Below are 21,939 nucleotides of genomic sequence, written 5' to 3'. Positions count from 1 at the left end.
CAAACTCAGTGTGGGAATCTTGGTCCTGCTTTTTAAGATCCCGGAATTGGAGTCGGTATGCCTCGGAGGTGATGGCATACCTGGTCAAAATCGCCTGCTTAACTTTCTGGTAGTCCCGGATGTCGGCATTAGGGACTGCCCGATATGCATCGGCCGCCCGGCCAGACAATTTCCCAGCCAATATCTGTACCTAATCCTCTGGGTCAATGTTATGTAACTGGCACAGCCTCTCGAAGTCTTGCAAATACCCATCTATTTCTCCCTCAATGGTATTTTGGGCTTCCCCTGGGAAATGTGGACAGGCGTTGGAGCTCTCTCCCGGCTCGCTGACTTGCTTGGTGTTTGACCACCAGGTATTCCTGTACATCCGCCATCAGCCGATCCAGTATTTCTCTTGAGTGGGGCTCTGTAGCTCCTTGTCAAATTTGCTGCGTTCTGCCTCCTGTGGGCCCGCGGCAGGGTTTGCTCTGTCTCCCTCCATGAGCTCTGCTACAAGGGTCGCTTTTGTTTTTGTGGCTGGCGTTTCCCCCTCTTGCCTACAGCAATGCTTTCAATGTCTGCCGCTTTAGCCATGTATAATCCGTTCCCATTCACCAGCCTTTCGTGTAGTTTTACGTACTGCCGAACTCCCGTTTCATCTGAATGGTTTCTTTTTCTCTTTGTTCGCATGAATACTGCCGAACGCTGCTTTGCTGTGTGGATAAAGATCCCGTCGCTTGCCACCAATTGTAGCGGAGTAGCAGTACGATCCACGATATCTCCACTGGAAGTCATGCATAGCATGCAATAATCCTGGTAGCGTATAATATACCAACCCCTCCAATAACCAGACGGCACATGGCTTGAAGGTCAACTAACTATTTTATTCACAGGACTTGTATTTAAAACAAGATACTTATACGGGGTCTCCACAGAGGGGCAGCAGGGGTTTCCAATACATATTCATGAGCCAGCAGTAAACAAAAGCAAGATACTTATACGGGGTCTCCACAGAGGGGCAGCAGGGGTTTCCAATACACATTCATGAGCCAGCAGCTAACACAATACAAAATCCTACAGGTACTGCACGGGTTACGTTTACACATACAATACACACATAATACAGTTGGACAATCATTCCTGACAGAATACTCTGTAAGTGGCGATGTTTGCCACAATGCTCCCCCAAAACCAAGCCGGCATACACAGTCTGATCCCAACGGATCGGCTTGGGGATGTCCGGAGGAGCCCTCACAGATCGCTTTTCAAGGTCCGTTTGTCGGGATAACCCGTCAGCGTTGCCATTCAGTTTCCCAGGGCGGTAGTGGATAGTAAAGTCAAACGGCTGCACCGCCAAACTCCAGCGCAACAACCGGGCTCAATACTGTTCTTAATCCAAACATGGAAGCGTCTGGACCTCAGAAGGACATTAGGTCTCCGGGATATTGGCCGGGGGTCTGGACTGGCAGGATCGCTGAGGGCAACTGGCCTAGATCGTTCCCCAGTAAGATGTCGGTGGGGAGCTCCCGTATCAACCCCACATCAATCAGACCTGACCCAGCACCCCAATTCAAGTGGACCCTCGCAATGGGTAGTCGGTGTACTGCTCCCCCTGCCATCCGTACCACTGCTGAGCCTCCGGTTCGGGCGGCATCTGGAACCAGGTGTCGCTTGACCAAGGTGAGAGTGGCTCCCGTGTCTCGGAGACCTTGAGCGGGTATTCCATTTAACTGGACCGATTGTAGATGATGCTGTTGGTTCTCCGTAGCGGCTTGCACCGGGTTAGCTTCATGAAGGGTACCCCATTGCTCCTCAGTGTGTTTGCACCTAGGTACGACTGGGTAAACCTCTGTGGGATAGTAGGAGACCGTTGTCCGTGCTGAAGGGGGTGACCCTGGTCGGATCCACGCAGCTTGGTTCCTGCTCTGGGTACAGTCTCATCGATAGTGCCCAAACTGCTTGCGTGTCATAATGTTTGAAATATAAACGTAAAATAGGTAGGCGGATTGGGTATGCTGTGTTTTATTTAATTATTTTTATATATATATATATATATATATATATATATATATATATATATATATATTGTATTTTTTTCTCATTTAACTGTTACCTTGTACTCCTGTAATTTTCATAATGTTCTTAATTTTCCTAACTGTTGTTACATGTACCAAGCAATGAGTCAGAAGTAACAAATAATTGTAAATGTTATTGTTGAAATTGTTAAATTAAAATTCCAATAAAAATTTAAAAGAAAAAAAAAAAAAAAGTAACATAGGATGCAATTATGAAAATCAGCAAAAGATGGCAATAACACTCACTGCTCTTGGAATGCTCAGACAGGAAGTGATGTAAAATAGGAACAGGAAGTGATGTAAAACAGGAAAAGGAAGTGATGTGAAAAAGGAACAGGAAGTGATGTAAGGGGAAAACAAGACATTCTATAAGGGAAAGAGGAATTTCTGAGAGAGAAGAACGAGGTGGAGAGGAAACATCACTGGATTAAACAGAGGAGGTAATAAGATATTATTTTCTATTTACACCCAGTAACCCCCCGTCATGTCCGTCATCTTCCTCCATAGTAACTGTGGCGTCTTTTATCTCCAACATCCACTACTAGGGTTGAGCGGACACCTAGATGTCCGTGTTCGACGGGTTCGGCCGAACTTTAAAAAAAAGTCCGGGTCCGTGTCCCGGACTTTTACCGAACTTTTCCCGGACACCGAACCCCATTGAAGTCAATGGGGACCCGAACTTTAAGGCACTAAAATGGCTCTAAAACACCAATGGAAAGGGCTAGAGTGCTGCAAATGGCAGCAAAACGTAGTTAAGAGCATGGCAAGTGCTCTGCAAACAAATGTGGATAGGGAAATAACTTAAAACAACAAAAAAAAAACAGAAAAATAAAACAATGTTCTTCATCTCTGAAGGACGAGGCCCATATGGAGTAGGAGGGAGGTTGAGGTGGTGGTGGATGTGGCGGTGTCATAGGCGTGCGCACAGGGTGTGCCGGGTGTACCTGGGCACACCCTAATCACCTAGGGCACATAGCATTATCGCTCTGTTTGCCAGTGAGGAGATGGGAAAGATCTCCCTCGGACCTGCTCTGCTCTATTTCTCTTTGCCAGCAGGGAGAGTAATGTATCGGGGCCATGTACATGTAGGCAAACACATGCATGTGTATTTCAACTTTGGGGTGCACACCCTAATGCAATAGGCTGCGCACACCTATGGGCGGTGTAGGTGGAAGCGGCGGTGGAGGAGGACCAGGGCCGGATTAAGAGCATCATGGTCTTGGTGCTGAGGATTTTGAAGGGCCGTGCCTTGGCATGCACCCAGAGGAGGAAGGGTGCAGCCATGCATGCCTAATTCAACATGGGATGCTGTCTCTGAAGCCCATAAACACATCTATGCATCGGCAACTGTCCCTCCATGTCAGGCCTTCGCGCTGTGTGGGGAGGTTCTGAGGGTGCTGCCTGGGGAAGCGAGCATAGAAGCCAGACTTCTGTGTTTACAAGTGACAGAAGAGCGGTCACAGTGAATATGGCCAACCCGGGGCCTATATAAAAGGTAGGGGCCTGGAGCTGCAGCTCCAATAGCCCCTACGTTAATCTGGCCCTGAGGAGGAGGACGAGGTAGCCAACACTGCTTCTTTTCACAAATTTTAAATGAGGGTACACCCCAAAAGAGTGAGAAAGAGCAAAAATGGAACAATGGGTGGGTAAGGTCGGTATCCATTGCTATTCTGCACAAGGTACGGAAAAGTCCCGTGGGATCCATGCCTGGTTCATTTTAATGAACGTGAGCTTGTCCACATTGTCTCTGGACAGGCGGCTGCGCTTGTCTGTTATAACGCCCCCAGCCGTGCTAAATACCCGTTCAGATAATACACTGGCTGCAGGGCACGCCAGCACCTCCAAGAGTAAAGGGCAAGCTCAGGCCATGTGCCCAATTTGGAGACCCAGAAGTTGAAGGGGGCAGACCCCTCACTACATGTAGGCGTGTGCACACATACTGCTCCACCATGTTGGTAAAATGCTGCCTCCTGCTTAGACGTTCCATCTGAGCTGCTGGTGCTGCTGTTTGTTGTGGCGTGCTGACAAAGCTTTTCCACATTTCGGCCATGCTAACCCTGCCTTCTGAGGTGCTGGCGGTGCCCTGGTTGCGTTGGCGACCTCCTCCTCCTCCTCCTCCGCCTTGTGCTTCCACTGTGACCCCGCTGTCAGATGGGAATGCCAGCAGCATCGCATCTACCAGCGTGCGCTTGTACTCGCGCATCTTGCGATCGCGCTCCAGTGAGTGAATTAAGGACGGTACGTTGTCCTTGTAACGGGGATCCAGCAGCGTGGCCACCCAGTAATCAGCACAAGTTAGAATGTGGGCAACTTGGCGGTCGTTGTGGAGACACTGCAGCATGTAATCGCTCATGTGTGCCAGGCTGCCCAGAGGCGACGAAAGGCTGTCCTCTGTGGGAGGTGTATCGTCCGTGTCCTCTGTATCCCCCCAGCCACGCACCAGTGATGGCCATGAGCTGGCCTGGGTGCCACCCTGCTGTGAACATGGTTCCATCTCCTCCTCCAGCTCCTCCTCCAGCTCCTCCTCCTCCTCATCCTCCAGAACTGTGCCCCTGCTGGACAATTGTGTCCCTGGCATTTGTGTGTGCAGGAACCCACCCTCGGAGCCCCTTGCGAATGACTGCCCTGAAAGCCTTTGAAATGTTACCTCTTCATCCTCCTCCTCCTCCTCCTCCTCATCCTGTGCCACATCCTCTTCCATCATCGCCCGAATTGTTTTTTCAAGGAGGCATAGAAGTGGGATAGTTAAGCTGAGAACGGCGTCATTGCCACTGGCCATGTTGGTGGAGTACTCAAAACAGCGTAACAAGGCACACAGGTCTCGCATGGAGGCCCAGTTATTGGTAGTGAAGTGGTGCTGTTCCGCAGAGCGACTCACGCGTGCGTGCTGCAGCTGAAACTCCACTATGGCCTGCTGCTGCTTGCACAGTCTTTGCAGCATGTGCAAGGTGGAGTTCCACCTTGTGGGCACGTCACATATGAGGCGGTGAGCGGGAAGGCCGAAGTTACGCTGCAGCGCTGCCAGGCGAGCAGCAGCAGGGTGAGAACGCCGAAAGCGCGCACAGACGGCCCGCACTTTCTGCAGCAGCTCTGACATATCGGGGTAGTTTTTAAGGAACCTCTGCACCACCAAATTCAGCACATGCGCCAGGCAAGGGATGTGCGTCAAACCGGCTAGGCCCAGAGCTGCTATGAGATTTCGCCCATTATCGCACACCACCAGGCCGGGCTTGAGGCTCGCTGGCAGCAACCACTCATTTGTCTGCTGTTCCATGCTCCTCCACAACTCCTGCGCGGTGTGTGGTTTGTCCCCCAAACAGGCAAGTTGTAAAACTGCCTGCTGTCGTTTAGCCCTGGCCGTGCTGAAGTTGGTGGTGAAGGTATTACGCTGTCCGGATGAGGAGGCGGTAGAGGATGAGGTAGCGGAGTAGGATGAGTTAGGAACAGGAGGCAAACTGAAGCGCCCTGCAATCCTTGGTGGTGGAAGGACATGCGCCAAATTGCTATCCACCTCAGGCCCATCCGCCACTGCATTTACCCAGTGTGCCGTTAGGGAGATATAACGCCCCTGACCGTGCTTACTGGTCCACGTATCGGTAGTTAGGTGGACCTTGGCACAGATGGCGTTGCGCAGTGCACACCTGATTTTTTCCCCCACTTGGTTGTGCAGGGAAGGGATGGCTTGCCTGGAAAAGTAGTGGCGGCTGGGCACGACGTACTGTGGGACAGCCACCGACATAAGGTTTTTAAAACTGTGCGTCTCCACCAGACGGAATGACAGCATTTCAAAGGCCAATAATTGTGAAATGCTGGCATTCAGGGCCAGGGATCGCGGGTGGGTAGGGGGGTACTTCCTCTTCCTCTCAAGTGTTTGGGAGATGGAAAGCTGAACACTTCCACGGGACATTGTGGAGATGGTTGTTGGTGACCCACGTGGTGGTGTTGCTGACAGATCGTCTGTTTGCGGGGTGGCAGGTGCCGGTATGACTACAGAGGTGGCTGGAGCGGCCGAGACTGCAGCAGAAGAGGAAGCCGGATGAGCCAGAGACGTTTCTTGGTTTTGAAGGTGTGTACTCCACTGCAGCTCGTGCTTTGCACTTAGATGCCTGATCATGCAGGTTGTGCTCAGGTTGAGAAGGTTTATGCCTCGCTTCAGGCTCTGATTGCACAGGGTGCAAACCACTCGTGTCCTGTCATCAGCACATTTTCTAAAGAACTTCCACGCTAGAGAACTCTTTTGAGCTGACTTTGGTGCGCTCGTTCCCTTGCTGCGTTGGGCAGTAGCAGGCGTAGTGTCTAGGGCACGGCCGCTCCGCTTCTGCACCCTGCTCCCTCTTCTGCTGTGCTGGTGGCTCTGTGCGACCACCGCCTCTTCCTCCAAAATACTCAGGTCACCTGCATGACCTTCATTCCATGTGGGGTCGAGGACCTCATCGTCCTCCACATCATCTTCCACCCAGTCTTCACCCCTGCCCTCCCTGTCGGTCTCCACAATGCTGAACGCCGCAGCAGTTGGCACCTGCGTTTCGTCATCATCGGAGACGTGCTGTGATGGTCCTTCCATGTACTCATCTTGAGAAATAAGTGGTTGGGCATCGCTGCACTCAATCTCTTCCACTTCTGGGGCAGGGCTAGGTGGATGGCCCTGGGAAACCCTGCTGACAGAGTCCTCAAAAAGAATAAGAGACTGCTGTATGGCTTGGGGCTCAGACTGCTTGCCTGATTTGCAAGGGGGTGAGGTGAAAGACGGTTGGACATTGGCTGCAGGTGCCAACTCTGACCTTTCTGCAGTAGACTGGGTGGGAGACAATGTGAAGGAACTGGAGGCACTGTCAGCAGCAAACCAATCTACTATCGCCTCTCTGTGTTCTGGCCTCATCACTTCTAGAGGCGTATGATGCCCTACCAAATACTGCTGCAGGTTCTGTCGCCTACTCACACTTGAGGAAGGTGTTTCACTTGTGCGTGTAGCTGGCACAGATCGACCACGTCCTCTCCTTGCAACAGGAGCTCTACCAGCAGCACCACGACCCAGGCCACGGCCCTTATTTGACTGTCTCCTCATATTTCTGTAATTTAAGATCTTGCCCTAGAAAGGTGTTTATTGAATAGCAGAACAAAAGAACAACAGTATCGCACGGGTGTATCTCACAGTCAAATATGCAAACTATGCCGCAATTTAATGTTTTTTACACCAAAAGGGTGTGTATTGAATAGCGGAATAGGATAAAAAACTGTGTATCTCACACGTACAAACACAGACTAGGCCCGATTAAATTTTTTCCTACCCTAAAGGGAGGATGAGGAAGAGGAGTATGGAACAGGCAGCACCCTCAAATCTTCAGAAGTATGAGATGAACCTCAAAAACTTGGAAAGGTGGATCTCACACGTACCGACACAGACTATTCCGCAATTTAATTGATCCCCAAAGGTTTTTATTGAATAGCGGAATAGGAAATATGATCAAAAAAAGTGTATGTATCTCACACGTACAGAAGCACACTAGGCCCCAATTACTATTGTTTGTACACCTAAAAGGATGGATGAGGAGGAGGAGGAGGAGTATGGAACAGGCAGCACCCTCAAATCTTCAGAAGTATGAGATTGTGTTCACTGCACCCCACAAAGATTGTGTTCACTGTAATCCACAAAGATTGTGTTCACTGCACCCCACAAAGATTGTGTTCACTGTACCCCACAAAGATTTTGTTCACTGCACCCCACAAAGATTGTGTTCACTGTACCCCACAAAGATTGTGTTCACTGCACCCCACAAAGATTGTGTTCACTGTACCCCACAAGGATTGTCTTCACTGCACCCCACAAGGATTGTCTTCACTGCACCCCACAAAGATTGTGTTCACTGCACCCCACAAAGATTGTGTTCACTGCACCCCAAAAGGATTGTCTTCACTGCACCCCACAAAGATTGTGTTCACTGTACCCCACAAAGATTGTGCTCACTGTACCCCCCAAAGATTTTGTTCACTGCACCCCACAAAGATTGTGTTCACTGCACCCCACAAAGATTGTGTTCACTGTACCCCACAAGGATTGTCTTCACTGCACCCCACAAGGATTGTCTTCACTGCACCCCACAAAGATTGTGTTCACTGTACCCCACAAAGATTTTGTTCACTGCACCCCAAAAGGATTGTGTTCACTGCACCCCAAAAAGATTGTGTTCACTGCAGCCCACACACAGAAAAATGGATGTGGATCACTGACACCTGCCTATCTCCTATCCCACACCACACAGCAATATCGATTGTAGTTTGTAGAACACACTGACCCTATAATTCAGCAGACTCTATCCCTAAAATGCCTACAACTCGCCCTGCCTAAACACTCCGACCTGACCCTAAATTCTATCCGGACACCAATTCGTTTTCCCTGCCTGTCTTTCCCTAATCAGCAGCCAGCACGTATGTGTGCTCTGTCCCTGAGCTAAGCAGCAGAATGACGCCGCTGCGGCTGCCTCGAACTTATAAAGACTTTGTCACATGCTTCAGACGGCCAATCACAGCTACTCATACATTTGCAGGCATGGCTGGGATAGCTTAAGGCACACCAGTTAAACTATTGTTGATTGGCTGTTGAAAGCCCGCCATGAAAAGAGCGCCAAAACATGCAAAACCCGGAAATAAAACGACCGAACACGGATTTTTACCCGAACATACAGTAAAGTGTCCGTGTTCGGGTACAAAAAATCCAATTATTCGGTACGAACACGAATAATACAGTCCGTGTTCGCTCAACACTATCCACTACTACACACATATCACATCCTGTATATTGGAGATATTTTATAATATGTGTCCGGATACATCCTAAATATAGAACCATTTATCCAACTGTCCATCCAGAGCCTCTGGTTTATAGACCGGATACATCCTAAATATAGAACCATTTATCCAAATTACATGACCTTCTAGATAAGGACCACCGTCAAGTGAATGAAAAGATATTACAGAAATTGTAAATAATTGCTCTGCACACTGCTATACACTATTACATATTTATATATTTTGGAATTCTTGCAATACGTGTTCAAGCTGACCAACTACATTAAAGTAATCCCTCTTTGGATTATTTAATTGTGCACAGAATAAAGGAAGTATTGAAGATGAAATCTGGCCACTGAAAAAAAATCTGCCAATCCCATGATCCATCTTTATAAGGACACAAGGATCTCTGCAAGGACGTCATGATGGAGAATCAGCCGTCCCTCACATCACCGGGTAAGAGGAGACTTTATTGTAAAGGAGAGAGCAGTACGGAGGCTCCACCTAGATCCCCCATCATCTGATAAACACATAGAAACAATGTATTCAGTCAGTGTGTGTGTTTCCTACAGATGGATCCAGTAATGGGAACCCACCAGAGAGATGTCCCCGTCCTCTGTATTCCCGGGATTCCACACAGGAAGGTCACACCATCCCTCACATTCATCAGGTAGATCAGGGGTGGGGAACCTTTTTTCTGCCAAGGGCCATTTGGGTATTTATAAAATCATTCGGGGGCCGTACAAAATTATCAACTTAAAAATGTGCCTGTTATATTTGGTCAAACATTTAATTGACTCACCCCTAATGTGATGGCTGCAACTGCTTCTCTTTGGTGAGGTGTGTGATGTTAGCAGGTATTGACGATGTTGCTACTCGCAACTGGTTTTCCAGGTTTGAGTCTGGAGCGCAGACGACTCTTTGTGGTGGTGAGTTTTGAAAAGAACTGCTGGTGGGTACAGATGGCTCTGGCTGGTACTGCTGTGTGTGCTGCTGGCGGGAAATGCTGGTTAGCAGCAGCGCCTCGCTGGAGGAATAGGCGATGTTTCCTGTATTTTTCACAGGCGGAGTGCATTTGATAGCACTCTGCCTGTGACTCACTCAGACTGTGAGAACAGAGCCAGAACTATACAGGAAGCATGGGCTCTGTTCTGACAGATCAGCTGAGAGACACAGACTCAGCGGCACGGGGGGCCGGACCAAATGACTTCGAGGGCCACATACGGCCCCCCAGCCATAGGTTCCCCATCCCTGGGGTAGATGATTGACAAATATTGGTAGTTATGATTTTATACAAAAACATATTTGCTATAATGAATGTTCCAATATATATTGTCAGAGTGGAAAAATCGGAGACTATAAAATTGATATTAAAGAAGAGTATAAAGAGGAGGATGAGAAGTATGGAGTGATGGAGAAGTGTCCCCGTCCTCTGTATTTCCTGGATCCCACACAGGAAGATCACAACTATGCACGCTGCTATCAGGTTGGTTGGAGCATCTAGAACATGAATGTGACTCAACAATACAATACAGCTTGTGAACCCTACAAAATATTTTATTTGTGGTCTTGCATCATTAAACCTTATATTTGCCAACCATTTTCTTGGTTTAGGGTGGCAATCTGAGACAGATAAAAGTTGAGAGTAAAATAAAAGAAGAAGAAACATATGTGACGGACTCTTACTCAATAGAAGAGGGTGGCACGATGATGCCAATTAAAAAGGAGGAATCTTTCCATATCATGATGGAGAATCAGCCGCCCCTCACATCACCGGGTAAGAGGAGACTTTATTGTAAAGGAGAGAGCAGTACGGAGGATCCACCTAGATCCTCCATCATCTGATAAACACATAGAAACAATGTATTCAGTCAGTGTGTGTGTTTCCTACAGATGGATCCAGTAATGGGAACCCACCAGAGAGATGTCCCCGTCCTCTGTATTCCCGAGATTCCACACAGGAAGATCACACCATCCCCCACCATCATCAGGTAGGTGGAGTTGCAGTATCTGAGACTTAAAACTGATTCTAAATTGTATGAGGTAATCATTTCTGAGGTCTCCGGGTATTGGTGCTCATGTTTTGAAGATGTTCCTTGTTATCATTTTGTGGTTTTAGGGTGAGGAACGTATTAATATAAAAGTTGAGGTGAAGAAGGAAGAAGAAGAGACGTATGTGACGGGTGATCAGCAATGTAAGAAGGAGGATGAGGTTATGGATACCATTAAAGAAGGGAAATCTTCTTCAGATATAGGCTCAAGTCAATATTGCTCAGGTGAGTAATGAACAGACACTGTTCACATTTCATTTTTACCAGTTTAGGTAAAGTAAAGTCCAAAGCCATCCTTCTTTAGAACCAGTTAGCACCCGAGTGTTGGCCTAATAGGATCCACAGGCAGTTTAACTATCCAAGAAGTCTCAGAAGTAAATTCCAATATACTTCACTCTGGCACAATACAAAGGATGTTTCTCTCGGACTTTCCAAGTGTAAAGACATTCTAAGCCTAACTCTAGAGGTAGCAATAATTAGAGGGATGTACAGTGCATTGCGAAAGTATTCGGCCGCCTTGAACTTTTCGACTTTTTGCCACATTTCGGGCTTCAAACATAAAGATATAAAACTGTAATTTTTTTGTGAAGAATCAACAACAAGTGGGACACAATCATGAAATGGAATGAAATTTATTGGATATTTCAAACTTTAACAAATAAAAAACTGAAAAATTGGGCGTGCAAAATTATTCAGCCCCCTTAAGTTAATACTTTGTAGCGCCACCTTTTGCTGCGATTACAGCTGTAAGTCGCTTGGGGTATGTCTCTATCAGTTTTTCACATCAAGAGACTGAAATTTTTGCCCATTCCTCCTTGCAAAACAGCTCGAGCTCAGTGAGGTTGGATGGAGAGCGTTTGTGAACAGCAGTTTTCAGTTCTTTCCACAGATTCTCGATTGGATTCAGGTCTGGACTTTGACTTGGCCATTCTAACACCTGGATATGTTTATTTGTGAACCATTCCATTGTAGATTTTGCTTTATGTTTTGGATCATTGTCTTGTTGGAAGACAAATCTCTGTCCCAGTCTCAGGTCTTTTGCAGACTCCATCAGGTTTTCTTCCAGAATGGTCCTGTATTTGGCTCCATCCATCTTCCCATCAATTTTAACCATCTTCCCTGTCCCTGCTGAAGAAAAGCAGGCCCAAACCATGATGCTGCCCCCACCATGTTTGACAGTGGGGATGGAGTGTTCAGGGTGATGAGCTGTGTTGCTTTTACGCCAAACATAACGTTTTGCATTGTTGCCAAAAAGTTCGATTTTGTTTTCATCTGAGCAGAGCACCTTCTTCCACATGTTTGGTGTCTCCCAGGTGGCTTGTGGCAAACTTTAAACGACACTTTTTATGGATATCTTTAAGAAATGGCTTTCTTCTTGCCACTCTTCCATAAAGGCCAAATTTGTGCAGTATACGACTGATTGTTGTCCTATGGACAGAGTCTCCCACCTCAGCTGTAGATCTCTGCAGTTCATCCAGAGTGATCATGGGCCTCTTGGCTGCATCTCTGATCAGTCTTCTCCTTGTATGAGCTGAAAGTTTAGAGGGACGGCCAGGTCTTCGTAGATTTGCAGTGGTCTGATACTCCTTCCATTTCAATATTATCGCTTGCACAGGGCTCCTTGGGAGGTTTAAAGCTTGGGAAATCTTTTTGTATTCAAATCCGGCTTTAAACTTCTCCACAACAGTATCTCGGACCTGCCTGGTATGTTCCTTGTTCTTCATGATGCTCTCTGCGCTTTAAACGGACCTCTGAGACTATCACAGTGCAGGTGCATTTATACAGAGACTTGATTACACACAGGTGGATTCTATTTATCATCATTAGTCATTTAGGTCAACATTGGATCATTCAGAGATCCTCACTGAACTTCTGGAGAGAGTTTGCTGCACTGAAAGTAAAGGGGCTGAATAATTTTGCAGGCCCAATTTTTCAGTTTTTTATTTGTTAACAAAGATTGAAATATCCAATAAATTTAGTTCCACTTCATGATTGTGTCCCACTTGTTGTTGATTCTTCACAAAAAAATTACAGTTTTATATCTTTATGTTTGAAGCCTGAAATGTGGCAAAAGGTCGCAAAGTTCAAGGGGGCCGAATACTTTCGCAATGCACTGTACTAACTGGTAGTGAAACAAAGATGGGGTGGAATCAAAGGAACATATCAAATACACGAAAACATCAAATATTGGACTGCTGTGGAAGAAAACACTTACTGCTGGACCAACATTCCATTTTTTTGGTATTGTGGTATTTCCAGCAAAGTGTTTGAAGGAAGGTCCACCTCCATTCCTCACAATAACCAAGACATGTCCGTACGATATCACCCAGTGTGCCATGGCTGACTTTCTTTTTTTGCCCAATTTTTTTAATGTTTTGATTTTCTGCTTTTGTTTTACAATTGTTTGCTATTTCACGAAAAGGTTCATTTCATTACAAGGTGTATAAAAACGAACATAACATATTTAAAAATTTCATTCCAACAGATGGACGGCATTTTACAAAGCTCATTACATTGGAGAGACGTCTCATTATATCTCCAAGTTGCACTGCAAAAGATGGTGGCATTGCACAATATTCTCCAAAAGTAACACGTTTCTACTTGGTAAGACCAATGGATCCTTCTAATCCTGAGGAAACTGCTGATAAATCCCATACTATGACTTCAGATGTCCATACAAGACCAATGGATCCTTCTAATCCTGAGAAATCTTCTGATAAATCCCATACTATGACCTCAGATGTCCATCTAAGACCAATGAATCCTTCTAATCCCGAGGAACCTTCTGATAAATCCCATACTATGACCTCAGATGTCCATCTAAGATCAATGGATCCTTCTAATTCTGGGGAATCTTCTGATGAATCCCATACTATGACTTCAGATGTCCATACAAGACCAATGGATCCTTCTAATCCTGAGGAATCTTTTGATAAATTCTATACTATGACTTCAGATGTCCATCTAAGACCAATGGATCCTTCTAATCCTGAGGAATCTTCTGATAAATCCCATACTATGACTTCAGATGTCCATCTAAGACCAATGGATCCTTCTAATCCTGAGGAATCTTTTGATAAATTCTATACTATGACTTCAGATGTCCATCTAAGACCAATGGATCCTTCTAATCCTGAGGAATCTTCTGATACATCCCATACTATGACTTCAGATGTCCACCTAAGATCTTACAGTGCTGACAGATCAACAGATCCATCCAATCCCCAGAAATTATCTTCAAGCCATGAGGGAGCTCACACAGGAGGGAGCTCATTATTATTTTTGGCGTGTGGGAAAACATTCGCTAATAAAAAAGGGCTTCATAAACATCAGCAATCTCACACGGTTGAGCGTCCTTATTCATGTTCGGAGTGTGAAAAATGTTATACTAGGAAACAAAGCCTTATTAAACACCGGAGAGTTCACACTGTGGAGCGTCCCTATTGCTGTTCAGAGTGCGATAGTTGTTTTTCTAGAAAAGAAACCCTTGTTGCACACCAGAGAATTCACACTGGTGAGCGTCCCTTTTGCTGTTCAGAGTGCGGAAAATGTTTTCATTATAAAGGAAACCTTCATAGACATATTAAGAAAAATCATATTGGTTCTTCTGTCCAAAGACACGTTCGTGTACAACAGAGAGCTCACACGGTGGAGCGTCCCTTTTCCTGTTCGGAGTGCGGAAATTGTTTTTCTAGAAAAGAAACCCTTGTTACACACCAGAGAATTCACGCGGGTGTGTGTCCCTTTAGCTGTCCAGAGTGCGGAAAATGTTTTCATGATAAAGGAAACCTTCATAGACATATTAAAAAAAATCATATTGGTTCTTCTGTCCAAAGACACGTTCGTGTAGAACAGAGAGGTCACACGGTGGAGCGTCCCTTTTCCTGTTCGGAGTGCGGAAATTGTTTTTCTAGAAAAGAAACCCTTGTTACACACCAGAGAATTCACGCGGGTGTGTGTCCCTTTAGCTGTCCAGAGTGCGGAAAATGTTTTCATGATAAAGGAAGCCTTAGTAAACACATTAAGAGAACTCATATTGGTGAACGTCTCTTTTCCTGTTCAGAGTGCGGGCAATGTTTTTCTGACCAAGGAAGCTTTCATGAACACCACAGATTTCATACGGGGAAGCCTTCCTTTTCCTGAGTGTAGTGTTTTCTGACCGGAAAAACCTTTGTAGACATGAAAAAAGATCACACTTGTGACCGTCCTTGTTTAAGTTCGAAGTGTGGGAAATATTTTTCCACAAAAGAACCCCTTCTTCTACACCAGAGAATTCCCTGAGGTGGGCATCCTTTTTCATGTACAGAGTGCGGGAAATCTTTCGACCTGAAAGGAGAACTTGTTACCAGTGCTGGGACAAGATCACCTAGAACCCAGGATGTATGTGCCATATTGCACAGTGTGCAGGGCGGCCGCCCTTCCTACTCACCCTTTGTCCCAGCCCTGCTTGTTACTCACCAGAAAAGTCACTCAGGTGAGTGTCCCTATTTATGTATAGAGTGCGGGAAATCTTTCGACCTGAAAGGAGAGCTTGTTACCAGTGCTGGGACAAGGTCACCTACAGCCCAGGGCGAATATGCCATATTGTGCAGTGCCCAGGGTGGCCACCCCCCCTTCCCACCCTTTGTCCTGGCCCTGCTTGTTACTCACCAGAAAACTCACTCAGGTGAGTGTCCCTATTTAGAAAGGAAGGAAGATGGTGGCAGATTATTGTGGGCTCCGCACATGCTCGGTAGGCACTATTCTTTATAAGCAGTGAGCATGCTTGTTAGGTATTTTTTTGTTACTTTTCTAGGAAAAATTTATAAAAAAAATGAATAAAAAATTCCAAAGAGTTTTGAAATTTCTAGTCACATGGCTAAAAGAACGACCCTTCTACTTGTATTAAAGCTTTACAAATTGAGCCTCATATGTTGTATTCTAATGTTCACTTTGTTTTTCATTCTATAAATATTAGAATTCTATCAAATTGTTGTTTTCCTTTTCATTTTTGTATTGTGTGGATGTGATGTGAGGTGTAATCTGTGTGTGTAATCATCGATATATCCTAATCATCGATATACCCTAATAGAAGAATGAACCATGAGGGAGCCAGCATAATGAGGAAACATAATGTAGGCTGCATTATTTACTGTATATATCACAAGGTGGTGATGTCATACCTCCCAACCGTCCTGAATCCCAGGGAACTGTCCATGGATTTCAACAAAATCCCGGAGTCCGTCAGTCCAAGATTCTGGTGTCAGAACAAGTTCAGGCACTTGGCTCCAATAATGTACAGTGAGGGGAAAAAGTATTTGATCCCCTGCTGATTTTGTACGTTTGCCCACTGACAAAGAAATGATCAGTCTATAATTTTAATGGTCGGTTTATTTTACCAGTGAGAGACAGAATAACAACAAAAATATCCAGAAAAATGCATTTCAAAAAGTTATAAATTGATTTGCATTTTTTAATGAGTGAAATAAGTATTTGATCCCCGATCAATCAGCAAGATTACTGGCTCGCAGGTGTCTTCTATACAGGTAACAAGCTGAGATTAGGAGCACTCTCTTAAAGGGAGTGCTCCTAATCTCAGCTTGTTACCTGTATGAAAGACACCTGTCCATAGAAGCAATCAATCAGATTCCAATCTTTCCACCGTGGCCAAGACCAAAGAGCGTTCCAAGGATGTCAGGGACAAGACTGTAGACCTACACAAGGCTAGAATGGGCTACAAGACCATCGCCAAGCAGCTTGGTGGGAAAGAAGCTCAAAATAACTGTGAATCTCCCTCGGTCTGGGGCTCCATGCAAGATCTCACCTTGTGGAGTTTCAATGATCATGAGAACGGTGAGGAATCAGCCCAGAACTACGCAGGAGAATCTTGTCATTGATCTTGAGGCAGCTGGGACCATAGTCACCAAGAAAACAATCGGTAACACACTGCGCCGTGAAGGACTGAAATACTGCAGCACCCGCAAGGGTCCCCTGCTCAAGAAAACACATGTACAGGGCCATCAATTGATAACACACTTCGAGAAGGGAGGTTTGGGGAGGAACAGTATATGTGCTAGAGAATAGATTGGGGGGGGGGTTGTGCGAGTTGGGGGGGACATCATTTGTTGTGTAAGAAGGTGGAGGGATCTGAGGGGGAAACAAAGATTGCTGCTGAATTTTTCATTTATCCAAAGGGGATAATTTGGGGGGACAGTGTTACAAGGGGGGAATTTGTGCTGGGAGGAGTTTTTTTGGGGGGAAAAAGAAGATTTGTACAAGAAGGCCAGCATGGTTTGTGCTGGAAGGAGAAAAGGATTTGTGCTGGGAGGGGATATAAGAGGAGAATATTTATGCTTCCAGGGGGGAAGGTTTGGGGAGGAAAAGGATATATACCAGAGAAGGGATTGGGGATAATATATATATACATATATATATATATATAATTATATTAATAATTATTATATTATATATATATATATATATATATATATATATATATATATATATATATATATATATATATATATGTATATATGTGTGTGTGTGTGCGCTATATTTAGTGTATGTATGTATGTATATATATATATATATACAGGTCCTTCTCAAAAAATGAGCATATTGTGATAAAATTCATTATTTTCTGTAATGTACTGATAAACATTAGACTTTCATATATTTTAGATTCATTACACACAGCTGAAGTAGTGCAAGCCTTTTATTGTTTTAATATTGATGATTTTTGGCATACAGCTCATGAAAAACCCAAAATTCCTATCTCAAAAAATTAGCATATTTCATCCGACCAATAAAAAAAAAATGTTTTTGATACAATAAAAATAATTAATTTTTATTGTAATTTGATACAATAAAAAATTGCAACTACCACCATTGTATTCTAGAGGGCCACTGCTTTCAGAAAACATAATAATCAGGGGAAATTTATATCTGATGTTATTCTTATTTTATATTATATTTTAAATATTTCCAGCCCAAAAAGCAGATTTTTAAAAGTGTGAATAAAATTTGAAAAAACAAAAACAAATTGCTGTAGAGCCAAAAGACATCAGTATCAGTGTAGAGGAAGTACAAATAGAGATAAAATATTTTATTATTGATTTGGTTTTAACTGAAGTATAATGTGCGTGTGTCATAATGTGTGAAATATAACTGAAGAATGAGCTACAGGACAGAAGGCAAAATATTATATCATAATATAGGATGCAGTTATTAAAATCACCACAAGATGGCAATATAAATTGCTGCGGGTGGAACGCTCAAACAGGAAGTGATGTAAGACAAAGACAAGACGATATACAGGAAAGACAGGAAGCTCTGGGAAAGAGAAGAACGAAGTAAAGAGGAGACATCAGAGGAGGTAATAAGATATTATTTTCTACTACTATTATTTTAACTACCCCCACCCCCCCGTCATGTTTCGTCCTCTTCCTCCATAGCCACGGTGACGTCTTTTATCTCCAACATCCACTACTACACACATATCACATACTGTATATGGGAGTTATTTTATAATATGTGTCCGGATACATCCTAAATATAGAGCCATTTATCCAACTGTCCACCCAGAGCCTCTGGTTTATAGACCGGATACATCCTAAATATAGAACCATTTATCTAACTGTCCATCCAGAGCCTCTGGTTTATAGACCGGATACATCCTAAATATAGAACTATTTATCCAACTGTCCATCCAGAGCCTCTGGTTTATAGACCAGATACATTCTAAATATAGAACCATTTATCCAACTGTCCATCCAGAGCCTCTGGTTTATAGACCAGATACATCCTAAATATAGAACCATTTATCCAACTGTCCATCCAGAGCCTCTGGTTTATAGACCAGATACATCCTAAATATAGAACCATTTATCCAAATTTTATTCCAGAGCCTCTGGTTTATAGTCCAGATACATCCTAAATATAGAACCATTTATCCAACTGTCTATCCAGAGCCTCTGGTTTATAGACCAGATACATCCTAAATATAGAACCCTTTATCCAACTGTCCATCCAGAGCCTCTGGTTTATAGACCAGATACATCCTAAATATAAGATGAAAATCTTTTATCACACTTGGTAATGACGTACAGGATTTTGCATCCACCATTTCATTTTCTGAAGTTCTGCCTGTGCATAATGTTCAGAATGATAGGCAGAGGCGCATAAAGGAGTTCAACATATGGCTTAGTAAATGGTGTCAAGAGCAAGGATTTGGCTTTGTTTCTCATGATAGCTCTACTTGGAATAGAAAGGAACTGTACAAAAAAGATGGTTTGCATCTTTCTCTCAAAGGAACAAATGTACTTAGTGAACAACTCCAAGAATTTGCGAAAGAGTATTTAAACTAGGAAGGGGGGGCAAAAGAGTGGAATTACAAGAGTCCAATTGCCCCCCGAAACAATGCCAGAACAGGTCAGAAGCACAGAGGTTAAGAAATGATAAGCTCAGAGTCCTGTCTACAAATGCTCGCAGTTTAGGTAAAAAAATCAATGAACTTGGGTCAATAATGGAATCTGAGAATGTAGATTTAGTGGCTGTTACGGAGACATGGTTTAATGAAAGAAATGACTGGGACATAACCATACCAGGGTACTCTTTATACAGAAGAGACAGAGAAGGCAAGAAAGGAGGAGGAGTGGCCCTGTATGTGAAAGATAGCATTAAATCTAACCTAATACAAGTTGGTGAGGCCAACATAGAGTCAGTTTGGGTTACGTTGCAGTTTGCTAATCATGCAGTAACTCGTGTATGTGTGATATATAGACCACCTGGTCAAGTTAAAGAACTAGATGATCTACTAGTTGAAGAAATAGCTAAAATGACAATGAAAGGAGAAGTTATCATTATGGGAGATTTCAATCTTCCAGATATAAACTGGAAAACCAAAATAGCAAGTTCTACCAGGAGTACAGATATTCTAAATTCCCTACTGGGGTTGTCTCTGCAACAAGTGGTTGAGGAGCCAACCCGGAGGGAGGCCATTTTGGATTTGGTATTCACAAATGGGGATTCGGTATATGATGTCATTGTAGGCGAAACCTTGGGATCTAGTGATCACCAGTCAGTGTGGTTTAATATAAGAACTGTGAAAGAGTCACACCACACAAAAACAAACGTTTTAGATTTTAGAAAAACAGACTTTTCAAAAATGAAATTAGTCATAAATGAGTCCTTATCAGACTGGTACGGATTACATGGAGTCCAGGAGAAATGGGACTACTTAAAAGGTGCATTATTGAAGGCAACAGAAAATTGCATTAGACTTGTCAGTAAAAGCAAAAAAAGGAAGAGACCACTGTGGTACTCAGCAGAAGTGGCCCAAATCATTAAAAATAAAAAGCTAGCATTTTGTAATTATAAAAAAACCCAGAGCAATGAAGATAAGGAAATCTACAAGATTAGGCAGAAAGAGGCCAAGCAAGTTATAAGAACTTCTAAAGCGCAGGCAGAAGAAAAACTAGCTCAGTCTATGAAAAAGGGGGATAAGACATTCTTCAGATATATAAATGAAAAAAGGAAATTAAAACAAGGAATAACTAAATTAAAAACAAAGGACGGAAGGTATGTAGAAGAGAATAAAGGGCTAGCCGACTGCCTTAATGAATACTTCTGTTCAGTTTTTACAGAAGAAAAAGAAGGAGAAGGACCTCCACTTGAAAGGATGACTAATGAATCGTTTGATGCATGTGTCTTTACAGAGGAAGACGTTCTAAGATTGCTGTCTAAAGTGAAGACAAATAAGTCACAGGGTCCTGATGAGATACACCCAAAATTATTAAAAGAGCTTAGTGGTGAGCTGGCAAAACCATTAACAGATTTATTTAACCAATCATTAGTAACAGGAGTCGTCCCGGAAGATTGGAAATTGGCAAATGTTGTGCCCATTCACAAGAAAGGTAGTAGGGAGGAATCGAGCAACTATAGACCAGTGAGTCTGACATCAATAGTAGGCAAATTAATGGAAACCCTATTAAAGGATAGGATTGTGGAACATCTTAAATCCCATGGATTGCAAGATGAAAAACAACATGGGTTTACTTCAGGGAGATCATGTCAAACAAATCTTATAGATTTTTTTGACTGGGTGACTAAAATAATAGACGGTGGAGGTGCAGTAGACATTGCATATCTAGATTTTAGTAAGGCTTTTGACACTGTCCCACATAGAAGACTTATCAATAAACTGCAGTCATTGAGCATGGACTCCCATATTGTTGAGTGGATTAGGCAGTGGCTGAGTGACAGACAACAGAGGGTTGTAGTCAATGGAGAACATTCAGAACAAGGTCATGTTACCAGTGGGGTACCTCAGGGATCTGTACTGGGACCAATTTTGTTTAATATCTTCATAAGTGATATTACAAAAGGCCTCGATGGTAAGGTTTGTCTTTTTGCTGATGACACAAAGATATGTAACAGGGTTGATGTTCCTGGAGGGAAATGCCAAATGGAAAAGGATTTAGGAAAGCTAGAAGAATGGTCAGAACTCTGGCAACTGAAATTTAATGTGGATAAGTGCAAGATAATGCACCTGGGGCGTAAAAACCCAAGGGCAGAATATAGAATATTTGACACAGTCCTGACCTCAGTATCTGAGGAAAGGGATTTAGGAGTAATTATTTCAGAAGACTTAAAGGTGGGAAGACAATGTAATAGAGCAGCACGAAATGCCAGCAGAATGCTTGGATGTATAGGGAGAGGTATAAGCAGTAGAAAGAGAGAAGTGCTTATGCCGCTGTACAGAACACTGGTGAGACCTCACTTGGAGTATTGTGCGCAGTACTGGAGGCCATATCTCCAGAAGGATATAGATACTCTAGAGAGAGTTCAGAGAAGAGCTACTAAACTAGTACATGGATTGCAGGAAAAAACTTACCAGGAAAGGTTAAAGGACCTTAACATGTATAGCTTGGAAGAAAGAAGAGACAGAGGGGATATGATAGAAACTTTTAAATACATAAAGGGAATCAACTCGGTAAAGGAGGAGAGCATATTTAAAAGAAGAAAAACTACCACAAGAGGACACAGTTTTAAATTAGAGGGGCAAAGGT

At 43.9% G+C, this 21,939-nt stretch overlaps 2 protein-coding genes across 2 annotated transcripts in view; both read left to right on the top strand.

Moving 5' to 3' along the window:
- LOC309564442 (uncharacterized protein) overlaps nucleotides 1-21,939 on the top strand; it is a gene marked incomplete at its 3' end in the record, with an annotated part of 317,628 nt that overhangs the window by 206,792 nt on the left and 88,897 nt on the right. Inside the window, 4 exon segments of the mRNA XM_082269072.1 lie at nucleotides 10,960-11,116; nucleotides 14,430-14,624; nucleotides 14,742-14,903; nucleotides 15,198-15,365. Coding sequence (XP_082125198.1) covers nucleotides 10,960-11,116; nucleotides 14,430-14,624; nucleotides 14,742-14,903; nucleotides 15,198-15,365 — 682 coding nt within the window.
- The window catches only part of LOC309562638 (uncharacterized protein), an 87,564-nt gene that overhangs the window by 32,033 nt on the left and 33,592 nt on the right, over nucleotides 1-21,939 (top strand). The gene's annotated exons all lie outside the window — the stretch shown is intronic.

Source organism: Pelophylax lessonae (genome assembly GCF_965119305.1).
Source record: "Pelophylax lessonae genome assembly, chromosome: 9".
NCBI lineage: Eukaryota > Metazoa > Chordata > Amphibia > Anura > Ranidae > Pelophylax > Pelophylax lessonae.
This window is presented reverse-complemented; position numbering and strand designations above follow the sequence as displayed.